Raw genomic sequence first — 14,907 nt, 5'->3', positions numbered from 1 at the left:
GCTGGTGATATATCACCTAATCCAGGTCCCCCACACTCCTCACACACACATACATCAGAACACTACCGTTCTATAGCAAACCTCAAACACATCACCTGTCTACCCTCTCTTCCAAAGTCCTTTAAATGTGCCCTTTGGAATGCACGATCTGTTTGTAACAAACTTACCTCCGTTCATGATCTCTTCCTCTCAAAAAACCTCAACCTTCTGGCAATAACAGAAACATGGCTCATGCAATCAGACACTGCCTCACCTGCAGCACTTTCACATGGTGGCCTCCATCTCACCCACACCTCCAGACCTGAAGGCAGACAAGGAGGTGGGGTTGGACTACTTCTCTCCCCACAGTGCACATACACAGTTCTACCAAATGTCCCATCACTCACGTTCACATCTTTTGAAGTACATGCTATTCGCATTTTTAATCCATTCTCCCTACGTGTTGCGGTGATCTATCGTCCCCCTGGAGCACACCAACAATTTATTGAGGATTTCTCTGCATGGCTCCCTCACTTCTTATCTTCAGACATCCCCACCATCATCATGGGTGACTTCAACATCCCCATTGATAACCCACCTTCCAAAGCTGCTTCCAAACTACTCTCTCTAACATCCTCACTTGACCTCTCCCAGTGGATTGAATCATCTACTCATAAGGATGGCCACTGCCTTGATCTTGTTTTCTCTAGACTATGCTCAGTTTCTAACTTTATTAATACACCCTTCCCCCTCTCGGATCATCACCTTATCAGCTACACTCTCACCCCCACTGCTCTAACCTCTCTACTGTCTAACTCAACCAAGCCTCCTCATACTCGTAGAAATCTGAATTCTATTAATCTTCAACAATTTTCCACCTCTCTCCAACACCTTCTCTCCCCTATCTCTACATTCTCATCCCCTGAGATGGCAGTACCTCATTTTCACCTAACCTTAGCAACGGCCCTTGATCAAGTGGCTCCAGCGACACTTCATACTACACGTCGACTTCGATGTCAACCGTGGCACACCAAAGCAACACGAAATCTTCAAAAACTGTCCCGTAAAGCAGAACGTCACTGGCGTAAATCTCGAAGCTCTAATGACTTCTTCACATATACTTCTGTCTACCACTCCTATCGAAATGCTCTGGACACTGCAAAACAAACATACTTTCAATCTCTTATCTATGCTCAGGCTTCTAACCCCAAACGCCTTTTCAATACATTTAATCATCTTCTCAATCCTCCCACCCCGAACCCTCCATCTACTATCAGTGCTCAGGATCTTGCTACCTACTTCAAGGACAAGATTGATAAGATCAGACTAGAAATGGTATCCTCTTCCTCAACAAGCCATCAGCTCATTTCCTTCCCACTACCCTCTGACACCCTCTCTTCATTTGACCCCACAAATGAAGAGGAAATTTCTACGCTCTTCTTATCTTCCTACTCTACCTCCTGTCCTCTTGATCCTATTCCCTCGCAAATTGGTAGATCCCTGTCTTCTGTGCTCATTTCACCTCTAACTCAAATCTGTAATCTCTCACTCTCTACTGGCATCTTTCCATCACTATACAAGCATGCAGTGATTACTCCTATTCTAAAAAAACAAAACTCCGACCCAAACTCTCTCTCAAATTACCGTCCCATCTCTCAGCTCCCTTGCCCCTCCAAGCTTCTAGAGAGACTTGCCTACACTCGCCTCACACGCTTTCTTTCCGCAAACAACCTGTTGGATCCTCTTCAGTCAGGCTTTCGTTCTCAACACTCCACAGAGACTGCGCTGACCAAGGTTGTTAATGATCTGATCACTGCTAAGACTGAACGCCATTACTCTCTCCTAATTCTCCTTGATCTCTCGGCTGCATTTGACACAGTTGACCACTCTCTTCTCATACAAACGCTGCAATCCCTAGGTCTTCAAGACACAGTTCTATCCTGGTTCTCATCTTACCTCTCTAATCGCTCTTTAACTGTTAATTTCTCTGGAGCCACATCTGCTCCGCTTCCCCTATCAGTTGGAGTACCACAAGGCTCGGTGCTAGGTCCTCTGCTGTTCTCTATCTATACCGCTTCTCTTGGAAATCTAATAAGTTCCTTTGGCTTTCAGTATCATCTCTATGCGGATGATACCCAAATCTATCTATCCTCTCCTGATATCTCGACATCTGTGTTGTCCCGTGTAACTGACTGTCTTTCTGCCATTTCATCTTGGATGTCCTCTCGTCAACTCAAACTTAATCTTTCTAAAACAGAGTTAATAATATTCCCACCCGCCAACAAGAGCATACCTGACATTTCTATCTCTGTTGATAACATGACCATAAATCCCACCCCACAAGCTCGCTGCCTAGGTGTAATCCTTGATTCACGCCTATCCTTTGTTCCCCACATTGACTCTATATCTAAATCATGTTACATACATCTAAAGAACATTTCCAGAATCCGCACATATCTCACACAAGACACTGCTAAAACCTTAATTCATGCACTAATCATCTCCCGCATTGACTATTGCAATTCCCTCCTTACTGGTCTTCCCAAAAACAGACTCAAACCCCTAAAATCTATTTTGCATGCTTCGGCAAGACTGATTTTCCTTGCAAATAGCTATTCCTCTGTTGAATCACTCTGTATGTCTCTACACTGGCTGCCTGTCTTCTACCGAATCCAATATAAAATACTTTTACTAACCTACAAGGCCATCAACAAAGCTGCACCAACATACATCTCCTCTCTTGTCTCAAAATATCTCCCAACTCGGCAACTCCGTTCTGCAAAAGATCTGCGTCTCTCATCCACCCTCATTACATCCTCCCATTCCCGGTTACAGGACTTTTTTCGGGCTGCACCCACTCTATGGAACTCTCTCCCTCGCACAATAAGACTCTCCTCTGTTCTACAAACTTTCAAGCGTTCTCTGAAAACCTACCTATTCAGACAAGCGTATAATATTCCTCAACCACCATCTTAACCTCACTACCTTTAGCCTGTCACACAATTTCACACAAGACAACTACCCCCGGACCAACATTATTGTGTGACAGGATCATTTAGCTTATGAGTCACCCTACCTTTGCAGTCTGGCTGGGCCAAGATGCAAAATGTATACTTAACCTCATGTGTCAATCTCCCATTGTCCCATAGATTGTAAGCTTGCGAGCAGGGCCTTCTCACCTCTTTGTCTGTTTTACCCAGTTTGTTTATTAGTTTATTACATTTGTCCCCAATTGTAAAGCGCTACGGAATATGTTGGCGCTATATAAATAACTGATGATGATGATGATGATGATGTTGGGATCATTTGGAATGGGTCTTGATAATCTGTTAGAGGTAACAAGGTCTAATATGTTAAGAACAAGAGGACTACACTCTATGGATATAATGGAATGTGTGCCCCCATTTTAGTGACTTGTAACTTAAATCAGAACCCCCATCTATTGCAAGACAGTGGCCATTAGCTTGACTGCGATGAGTTTCATGTCTCATACGCATTGTTAAGTCTGATTGGTTGATGGGACCTGGTCTCTTTGACTGTCTAGAAACTAATCAAGTTACGTCTGTTTTTCAGTTTATTTGGCTGCCTCAGTTATTAGCTGATAGGAGCATTCAATGAAGGATGGTTCAATGAGAAATCTGTTTAGAACCCATTACTTTGCAGAGTTAATCATTGTTCATGGTTCTAATCGCTGAGGCTGAAAATATAATTATGTTGCTTTGGTAAAGAAAGTATATTTTATATTTTTAACTATAAACATAATATGCATGAATTCACATTGCATGTACAGACTGCCCCTTCATTGATGAATGTCAATTGAATGTAACTTCTGTCTTTTTAGGTGTGTTTATCAAAAGCCCAATTACCGTGCTCATTGATCTGGTTGTTAAGTTTCTAAATATTTAGTTCACTATTTCAGCAAATGATTAGTGATTTTTAAGCAAATATAGTCAAATTTCTAATTTCATTTTTACTGGATAATTTAGAGTTTATCTGTTTCTTAACTCATCACAAAGTACAGCATTCTTTATTTATGATAAGGGAAATTTCAGGTGTACCAGATTTTTTAAAACTATGCTAAATGGAATTTATTTTAATCCCTAGGGAAAGGGGCTCTGAAGTGTGAGTTGACATGCAGGGCAATGGGCTACAGGTTCTACGTAAGGCAAGCTGAGAAGGTAATCGATGGAACACCATGTGACCTTAACGGAACAGCCATTTGTGTATCTGGCCAATGCAAGGTAAGCAAACCGTTACTCATTGAGATACTTTGCAAAGTCATGTACATTAATATGTGTTTTCTGTTGCTTGATTCTATATTAAATCTTTCATTTATATGCAATAAATGCATGACTCTATACATGTCTATTATGCTTTTAGTGTATTATACAGGTTATGTTCCTGGTTGCATTCAGTGTAATAAGACAGCCATGTATCTACTTGTTACTTAACCTCCATTGTTGTTGTTTTTTTATTTTCTTGTTGAGCCATTCACTTCATTTTTAATGCCTGTTGATGGGGGGCAGGAGTATCTCAACCATTCCAATTATTCAAATGGTAATTGATTACAATCTATGTTCATCGAGCCCTAAAATCTTATAACCGATTGATAGTATCTGCAAAGTTATAACAAATAATCATTGTACATTTGGTTCAGATTGTTACCAGTGATATAGCAGCATCTACAGTTTTATTTTGTATTAAAGGGGTTGTATTCATACCTTTCATCATGTGTAGTTCACGGCTGTGGACAGCGATCTGTATGGAGCAGTGGAAAGAGGGTATGTTTGTGATTAGGGGGTGTTCTGTGCCTTACAGGGAAGCATCTGATTGGTAGTAAACTGCTATTAACCATCTTAAGTCATATGAGAGTCCAACATATGGGTCACAACACCAAATGATTTCCCTGAATTTGTTCTGGAGTGCCTCACTGTTGTGCATGCCATACATTATATTATGAAATTGCTTTTTGAGGACACAGAGAATTGGCTTTATGGTACTGAACACCCAGTGCCCTCTTCGCCAAACTTTGTTCATCTGATTGCTGTCGTAGTGTAGCTGCTGCATCACGGTCCATTATCAGTCCCACCATGTAACTTTCTCTTATTTTTAATGATAACATAAAAATACACTTTTTATGATTCAGATTTTATTTGAATCAAAGTCACTAATATTCTTACAACAGAACAGGACTAATCCTGTACTTGCAACTAGCTGCAGACTCTATTGCTTTTATTTTACTACAAGGTTTGTCTTGTTATGTAGAAGTAATAACTACACAAAGTAATACAACTAAGCAACAATCTATAATGTTTTCAGCAAACTGGAAGAAAACCCAAAACAGAAACACTAATAAATGTGTTGCCCAAAACATATTTAGGTGATGCGCATTATTTTCAATTTTCTAGGAATGAAAATCCAATTTTATTTAAGCATATTCCCAACTTGATAAGATATTTTGCAAACATTTGTATCCAGGTTTATGATGCATAATAGTTGAATGTTTAAATTTCCTAACTTGTATGAAGCACTGAGGGTTAACCAGTTTGCAAAGAGCTGCAACATTATTGTAATAAAAATATAAAAGCTAACAGTAGTCATGCTGCTTGCCAGTACTACAGTAGTAAACAGGGAGGAATATGATAGCTCAGACCATTATCAAGGGAGTATGGGGGGGGGGGGGGGGGTTGTACAATGTTTGTGATGAGTGAAGATGAGATTGAGATTGATTCATCCTGAGAATAAGTCATTAATAATCACATGTGCAGACTATGTCCAACAGGTCACTTCTCTGCTACTAAATATAACACTATTCATGAATAAGTTGTTGGGACTACTTATTTTGAAGATCCGTAGCTGATGGGTTTTCATGAAGCAGCATGTGATCAGGAATCATCTACATGGTTTTTCATACTATTATAGGCAAACTACCAGATGTCCCTTGTCCATACATATGTTGTATGCAGCAATGCCTTAGAGAGGTGGTGGTAGTAGTTTTGCTTAAATGTATGTTCCTGATCAAGATGTCCATTGCCACACTGTATATTTACTACTGTACGACTTTGTTTGAATCCTAATTTATTTTTTACACTCTTTGCTGCAGAGCATTCATCCATGTCGTTAAATGTCATTCAGAGTTACAACTGTATTTATTGCAGCATGTTGAATCCTTTGAAATGCACTGCATAGGTTTATTTTGTATGTGTAATGCTATGAGGCTACAAGCGTCATCAGTAAGCTGTTACTGTGTATCGGGTGCAGTTTCTAGTACTGTACAATGACCTATGAATACTGTCCCATCTATGATACTATTCATAGATTCTATCTATCTATATCTATCTGTCTATCTAGATCATGTCAATCTATATATCCATACATTCTCTGTTTCATCAACATACACTTACATGACCTCTAACTAGTATCATCACTTTTATTATCTACCTGTAACTATCACAAGTGCCATTTTCTTTCTGTATCTGTAAGGTTTTTCATAACACATATCGGGACAATGTTTAAAGATCAGAATCCAATGGCTTCAAAGCTAAGACATATACACATACCTCCCAATACTTCAACTGGTCAAAGAAGGGCAGTTAGACCCTAATGTTATCAGCCACACTTTTGTTACACTCAGAAGACTTACAGATAAAATGCCAAAGAAAATGATTTAGGAGAATTACAATATAAACACAATACACGTAACACATTATACATTGTTGGTACTCTTATTTTCATTAAGGGAATACGCACAAATACTAGTTAAGGTATCTGTCGTGAACTTAGAGAGCTTGCAGTTATTTATAAGGGATAACTGCAATGTAAATAGGTTGTCTCAAATGAATCCATTGATCAATTGAGCTGTTAAAGTGTAAAGTGTGAAGACAGAGAGTCTGATGTAAATGTATTTGCTGGTTTTGCACATCCCAGTGTGAGAAGATAACCATGTCACCTGTAGCAGCTTCAAAGATCTCTTGCTGTTAGTCTTGGACACTTGAATAGACTTGGTGGAGCCAATCACAGCTGGAGATCCTTGTAGGCAGCATATGAAAGCCTATACAAGTATATAGAAATATGACCTTCAAAGGAAAATGTCGTCCTAGTTCATATTTTTAAAAATCTGGGTGCCACTGCATACTGAGAAGCAGATATTACAACAGGGTTATGAATGACAGGTACGGGTGGTATCGGTGAACAGCTAAAATCACATATCTTTGGAAAAGGTATGTCACATTGTCAAAATATCATCATGTTTGGTATCAAAAGATGGACGGAATCATAGGGGATTTATTAATGATAAAATTGGATATATGTGATGCTTTACAGGAAAGTTAGATCACATAGTAGAATTGGTTAGTAAATCAGGCAACATGCAAATGGTGATTGGAAAAACTGTCGCAGGCCACAACCCCTGGGGACAGGGACAGGTCTTTAAATTGCTGAGACGAGACACAGAAAATTCTCAGACTTTTTGGGGTAATCAAGCCACATTGATAAGCTGTCCATCTTCCTAGCCAATTCACCATGGCACAGATTATGCAACTCAAATAAGTGCTATTCTGAATGTAACCCCTTTTATTTTAAACTGTTTTGCTTGTTATGCCAATCTAATAATTGTTATTCATTATTTTCTTATCTGTATGCCCTGTATTTTTGTATATTAAATCTATAATTTAATATGTTGCGTCCTTAGTACACTAATGAATCCATTAGCCTGATAGAAGAGAAAGCTTGACCAAGTTAACCCTTGGAATGCCAGTGTGTGATTTGTCGATACAATTGATTAAAAAGCTGTGTGTGCTTGCATTTACATTTGTGTAACAGTCTGGAGGTGTGAAGAGTTAACCCTGTGCTTGCTGGTGTGAGTCTTGCTAGTCTGAGGATAGTTAGAAGCCTGTGTGCCAGTGTGGGACAGTAAATTGGGGTCCTATTGCCCGTATTCAATAGGTGGTGGCAAACCTGAAGTGTCTAGGGGTGTGAGAGCGCTGTGTTTGGGGGCGATTCCGTAGGTCTAGAACCTGTCTGATAGGTAGAGAGAGATTGTGGGCTGAAATCGTGTGTGACCTCATACAGCGAACACCCCAAAGTTACGGCAGCTGGGAGCGTGTATGTGACAGTATCTACCGATGGAAAGGTTCTCGCTCGGACCAGAAAGAGGAACTGTTTGCAATAAGAGAATACCAGGAAGATTTCAGTATAAGAGAAAAAATTGGGAGGTATGGTCACATCAGACACATAATATGTGTTTTTATGGTTTTTATTCTTTTAAAGGACAACTAGAGTTAAAAAAAGTTTTTCGTTGTTTGAATCCACTCCCACCTAAGGGCAGCGCTTCACCAAGAAACCGAGAGCTGTGGTAGGGTGTGCAGACTGGTTTGACTCTTGTTATGGAGTCTTGCTGTAGTATGAACACAGCTGCATGCTATCCTAATAGTGGAAAGCATGCAGCTACTGCTGTACTACTCCTGGTCTCCAGCAGAAGAGTCCTGCAATGACCTGCATGGCTGATCAGTGATGGATGTTGTGTTGTAAAGTGTGACTGGCAAGACGTGTTTATAAATACCAATAACTACCTCTTCGTGGTATGAGCCTTTGGCAACCCTTTTTTATTCAGAATGTGCATTCTTTTTAGTACTCAGCGGACATAAACATTTCTATTAATGTATTGTAAATGGAAAATACAAATATTGCCAGTTTAAGCAATATTAAATCTACCAAACGGTGAAAAGGCACTAAAACTATGGCCACAAAGAAACTGTACATGTTTTTCATGTATTCTCTAAATGTTGCTGCCATCCAAATGATTTTTCCTAAGGCATCTGCTGGCAATGAGGTAGGAGAGAAGGGACGAATAATCAGATTAAATTAACATTTTGTTCCCTTTTTATTGTGAAAAAAAACATTTCTGCTCCCCATGCTGGATAGTTTCATGAAATTGCACAATGACTTGTGTCTAGAAGGTTACCATAGTATTTATATGGTATATTCCAGCTGAATAGTTTAGTGGAATGTTTAAGTATAATATTAGCATTATTCTGTTGCTTACATATCAGATATATGTCAGAAATTCTCAACATTTTCAATGTGGATAAAATGAACCGTTTGAAAATGTCCATCCTGCGCTTGTACATTGATTCCTATAAAGGTAGAAATGAACAAATGTAATTCCTTTGTCATTATATTCTTAGGTTACTGCTCATTTCTCTAAAGTGTATTTCTTGATTAGAGTTAGCAATGACTGTTTCCATTAGGACATTGTGTTTGTGGTGAATATTTCAGCAGGTAACACTAACAAAATCACCAACACATGATCCAGTTTCCATTTCATTCTCCTTGTAAAGTAAATGTTTTGTGTAGTCTTCTTTATACATCCACACTCTGCCATAATGAATTTGTAATAATGGGAGCTGTCTGTCAACACAGCCATTATTTGAAAGACTATGCCTGGAGCTGAGGGAAGGGATGTTAGAAGTACCCATGTATTATGGCATCTGGATTACCTGTGTAAACAATGTTATTACAGAAAAGGGGGCATGTATGTGTTATAGGACAGAAGTTTCTTCCTCTCTGCACTCACTTGATCATAACTTCAGGTTCTGGTTATTTTCTATATTCATCTGTTTAGTGTACCATTGACATTTCCTAACAGAATTTTAATAATATTTAGCATGTATGCATATTTTCCTACCAAAATCTTTTTACATTTGAAAATATTATTTACCATTTTTTTTAAAATATAATTTATAAAATGGTTTGATTTAAAATTGAAAACATGCCAGAAAATGCCACATGAAGTAGATAGAATTAATAGTAATATATATACACCAATCAGCCACAACACTAAATTCCCCAGATCTCAGTCCGATCAAGCATCTGTGGGATGTGATGGAGAAACAAGTCTGAGCCATGGAGGCCCCACCTCGCAACTTACAGGACTTAAAGATTCTGCTGGTAAAGTCTTGGGGTAAATGTATTAAGTGCCGATTTCTGCAAGTCACCGGAAATCACCAAGTTTGCAGTGAAAATTGAAAGCGGCAAGGGCTTTAAAGGCATTGTTTTGCCTTTAAAGCCATTGCCGCTTTAAATTTTCACAGCAAACTCGCAGATTTCTGGCGATTTGCTGAAATCAGCACTTAATACATTTACCCCTTGGTGTCAGACACCATCAGAGGTCCTGTGGAGTCCATGCCTTGACAGGTCAGAGCTGTTTTGGTGGCACGAGGGGGTCCTACACAATATTAGACAGGTGGTTTTAATGTTGTGGCTGATCAGTGTACAAGTGTGTGTACAATATGTGTCTATCTATACACACACACACACATATATATATATATATATATATATATATATATATATATATATATATATATATTTTTATATATATATATATTTTTATATATATATATAGATATATATACATATACACATAGATAGATAGACATAGACAGGTAGATAAGAGCTGTCAAAGGGTTCCAGGGTTATGGATGGAGAGTGAGGGCGGGTTCCATTTATTCTGTTTAATGCACAGGAAAAGCTAAGTGAGCATGGATTCTGTACAGTTCTCATTGCTACTTTTCCGTGCCTAAAGCTACATCTAATTGGGATCTGTCAGGTGTTGATTGGAACATATTAATTATCTGACTGCTCTGATTGTGTTCCATAGGATTATGTCTGTCCAATTTGTTGACAATGAACATAGTACAACCATCATAGTAAAATGAAACCCAATATCTGACAGATTTAGCACATTTATACTGCAGTCTCACTGATACATATAATGTGGTCTGTACTGACCTCTGCTGAACATTCTGTTGCAGTTTAAACTACGTTCTTTTTATACTAATGTTAGAAAGCAGTGAAATGTGTTGTTATTTGTGAAGTACTTATCATTCATGATATAAATTGTGTTTAATAATGTAGCTCTGCAATTTAAAGGTTAATTTGCTTTCTGAAAGTATTTCCCACTGTTGTATTGACTGTGATGTCATGAAACTAAGAGAGAAATTTGAAGTGCACTCACTTTTACATTGGCATTGGGGTCACTACTGGAATTTGTGTACTGAGTGGGATATTTTGTGCTGGGTTTCCAGGTTTTAATATTAAAGGAGCACTATTTGTTTTTAATAAAAGTGTTATGAACTGAGGTTATGTATCATGGTATTACTAAACGATGGTTGGATTGGCAGCTTTGCAAAGGTATGAACGGGGGTGTATGTCTTGATTACCACCCAGCAGCCAAGGTAATCATAATCCACCACTTGAAGCATGGTGGGTTTCCTGGCATTACAATGATTTACGCATAATCTTCTACTTGTACTATGTAAAGACGTCATCTCAATTAGAACAAGACATTTTACCAAGTTAAACCATACTTTGAAAAATACCAAAATTTGTTTTTGTTAGCCATCTGATATCTGCGGTATTCTCTCTGAATACATTCACACTTAACTTTAAATAACATTGCTGCAGAAGGGCTTGTGTTATTAAATCTGCTCAGTCTTCTTCATCAACCACTCCCTTTAAATAGGTTATTTTACTTGTGGTCCCGACATCAGACTTCCTGAACAACCCACTATCCTACTGTCTACAGCCCATTCTTTCTTTCAAATGGCATTCCTAAACTTTTAAAGAGCTTGTCCATTTTTAGATAACGCCTCATTGATGTAGCCTGGAATATTACATGAATTTGGTAGCAGAATTGTACCTCAACCTGCTTGTGTCAAATCATGTACGATATATAACTGACTGCAAATCTTAAACTTTACAGACTATGTCCAGCAACACTTCACTTAAATTGCTTTAAAGAATAGTCCGTATAAAGCTCTGTATAGGTAACAGTTCTATTAAACCATTGATGATTCTCTCTAACACACAGTCATTGTAAATGCAAGCATGTTTAATATTTCAGTAATTGGCCTTACTACTAATACAAATAGGCCAGATTGTGAAAGGGATAAGCAGGGCACCATTCAGTTGGTTTGGAGTCCAATTTCTAAGTTTTTAATCGTATCGTGCATAATGTTCCAATTATCTGTAATAAATATTTTTACAAAGTAATGAAAAGCACAATTTGTGACCTTTCTGTGTTCCATACAAATAAAAAAAAGTAACATTACTTAGTTGTTGCAGTTTTCATGGATGGAAGTGCTATTAGCTTTGTGACGGTCTTGCTGACAATAGAATAAGTATTTGTTACAAGTTGCATTACAGAACAAATAACAATTTAACTCGCTGCTGTATCTAATTTTCAGCTTTGTACTCACTGCTATTTTTTGACCTGCTATTATATTTTATATTCAATTTATTCAAATATAAAATAAAAGCAAAAAACAACCCAAATACATTTTTTAAGTGTTTTTTTGTCGTCTGGTTACATCTATTGTTTTATTTTATATAATGTTTCAGTAACAGTTTCATACTTTCAGAATGCATCATTCTCATAGATAAATAAAAATATTGGAAAAGATGAGGGAACATGATTCACTGATATTTTTCCTTCTATAAGCTTACTTAATCTGCTTCAGCACATGCAAAGGTTATCACAAAGCAGTTATTTGTTATATAGCTGAAACCAGGGCACTGTAACCTCTAGGCCAACCACATTCGAACTTCCAGCATGATAATGACAAGAGATAACCCGAGCTTGGGTTGACCGTCTATATGCATGTTTAAAATAAATGGTGGAGATGGCCTTGCTGTTTATTGCAAAATATTTGGGGTATGACATCACTTTATATGTTAATGCACTTAAAGTGAGAGAGACACTATTTTCTTTTGAAAATGTAAGTTTAAATCTAATCATGATATATATGTTTAATAATTTTATAATACAGAGAGGAATGGCAAGGAGGTGTATGGTTCCGGACCACCATGGGCGCATAGTTATTTGAATCAAACCACTGTTCTAATGCTGTCCTTAGCCCACCTACCCCTTTATGGGTTTCTTTTCAGGCATTATTTGACATCTGGACTCAGCCAAGTTTGCTCTTGGTTGGCATGGCCCTTTCACCAACAAAGTATTCTTAGAAGTTATGATCGATTGTTATCAAATGTTGGCAGCTGTGGCAATTACCTGCCATATATAAATTCTTTACAAGTGTGTTGTTATAGATGCATTGCGGTTGTTAGGACAGCCAGTACATTGGAAAGGGTATTTATAAAATGGGTACCTAAGAAAGTGGCATAAAAGGTGCTGGAACCTTTAGAAATCAATCACACTTTTAATACAGTTTAAAGAGTGAATGAAAACATCTGATTGGTTGCCATGAGTTACCTAGATCATATTTTTTGTAGTTACCTATGCACCAGCTTACAACAGCTTCCCTATATGGTTTGTGCATTAGCTTACACCAGCTTCCCTATATGGTTTGTGCACCAGCTTCCCAATATGGTTTGTGCACCAGCTTCCCAATACGGCTTGGACACCTGCTTATACCAGCTTCCTAATATGGCTTGTGCATTAGCTTACACCAGCTTCCCAATATGGTTTGTGCATTAGCTTACACCAGCTTCCGAATATGGTTTGTGCACCAGCTTCCCAATACGGCTTGGACACCTGCTTACACCAGCTTCCCAATATGGTTTCTGCATTAGTTTACACCAGCTTCCCTATATGGTTTGTGCACCAGCTTCCCAATATGGTTTGTGCACCAGCTTCCCAATACGGCTTGGACACCTGCTTATACCAGCTTCCTAATATGGCTTGTGCATTAGCTTACACCAGCTTCCCAATATGGTTTGTGCATTAGCTTACACCAGCTTCCCAATATGGTTTGTGCATTAGCTTACACCAGCTTCCGAATATGGTTTGTGCACCAGCTTCCCAATACGGCTTGGACACCTGCTTACACCAGCTTCCCAATATGGTTTCTGCATTAGTTTACACCAGCTTCCCTATATGGTTTGTGCACCAGCTTCCCAATATGGCTTGTGCACCAGCTTCCCAATATGGCTTGTGCACCAGCTTCCCAATATGGCTTGTGCACCAGCTTCCCTATATGGTTTGTGCACCAGCTTCCCAATATGGCTTGTGCACCAGCTTCCCAATATGGCTTGTGCACCAGCTTCCCAATATGGCTTGTGCACCAGCTTCCCAATATGGCTTGTGCCCCAGCTTCCCAATATGGCTTGTGCACCAGCTTCCCAATATGGCTTGTGCACCAGCTTCCCAATATGGCTTGGACACCTGCTTACACCTTTTTCCCAATATGGTTTAGGTTTCAAACCATAATAGTCTCATCCTACATTTTACTGAGAAAGTCCATATGAAGTACAAATACAATGACGGTGCTGAGCATTGGTCTGGAGTTGTGTGTTTTACAGTGAATCAATATCATTGGCAACATTCAAATATGATTTGTAAGAATCGTTGTTTTAAGGCAGAGGCATCTATGTACATCATAATATGAACATGTCCAGACATTGTGCTGCTTTACCGTCTCTCCATTAGTTGTACTGAAAGTATATGTAAATTAATGTGGGAATAGGCACAGCTGTTTAGGTATACTTTATTATAAAAAGTAATTTTCAAATTGCACAAACGTAATATTTGTTTTAAATAAATCCAGATAAACTGTACTTTACAGTCAATAAGCCTCATAGAAATCTATGTCAGTGCAAAATTGTCATGCTCAGAAAAGATGTTGAAATTAGGTTGCAGTATAGCTGCACATGGAATGTAGAATTGAAATGTTAATATATCTTGAGAAGAAAAATAATCAACCAATTAGTGTGGGTTCAGCAGAGCCACATAAACATTCTTGTGAAGTGTAGGAAAACTGCACAGGGAATTCAGCGTTCACGTACTATTAATATATCTGCATGAGCAAGATAAACAGCCAGTTTGGTTTAGCATCACCATATATATTTCTGCATGATTTCTAAGTCAGCCCAAATAATCCCGTTATATTTAGCAGTAATTCCTTTTTCTAC

The 14,907-nt window shown here is 38.4% G+C and overlaps 1 protein-coding gene across 1 annotated transcript in view; it reads left to right on the top strand.

Moving 5' to 3' along the window:
* THSD4 (thrombospondin type 1 domain containing 4) overlaps positions 1–14,907 on the top strand; it is a 637,279-nt gene that overhangs the window by 312,921 nt on the left and 309,451 nt on the right. Inside the window, exon 7 of the mRNA XM_075208082.1 lies at positions 4,084–4,220. Coding sequence (XP_075064183.1) covers positions 4,084–4,220 — 137 coding nt within the window. The remainder of the gene's footprint in view (positions 1–4,083; positions 4,221–14,907) is intronic.

The sequence above is a fragment of the Mixophyes fleayi genome, chromosome 4, assembly GCF_038048845.1.
Source record: "Mixophyes fleayi isolate aMixFle1 chromosome 4, aMixFle1.hap1, whole genome shotgun sequence".
Classification (NCBI taxonomy): Eukaryota; Metazoa; Chordata; class Amphibia; order Anura; family Limnodynastidae; genus Mixophyes; species Mixophyes fleayi.
Note: the sequence above shows the minus strand (reverse complement) of the source record. Positions and strands in the feature narration are given on the sequence as shown.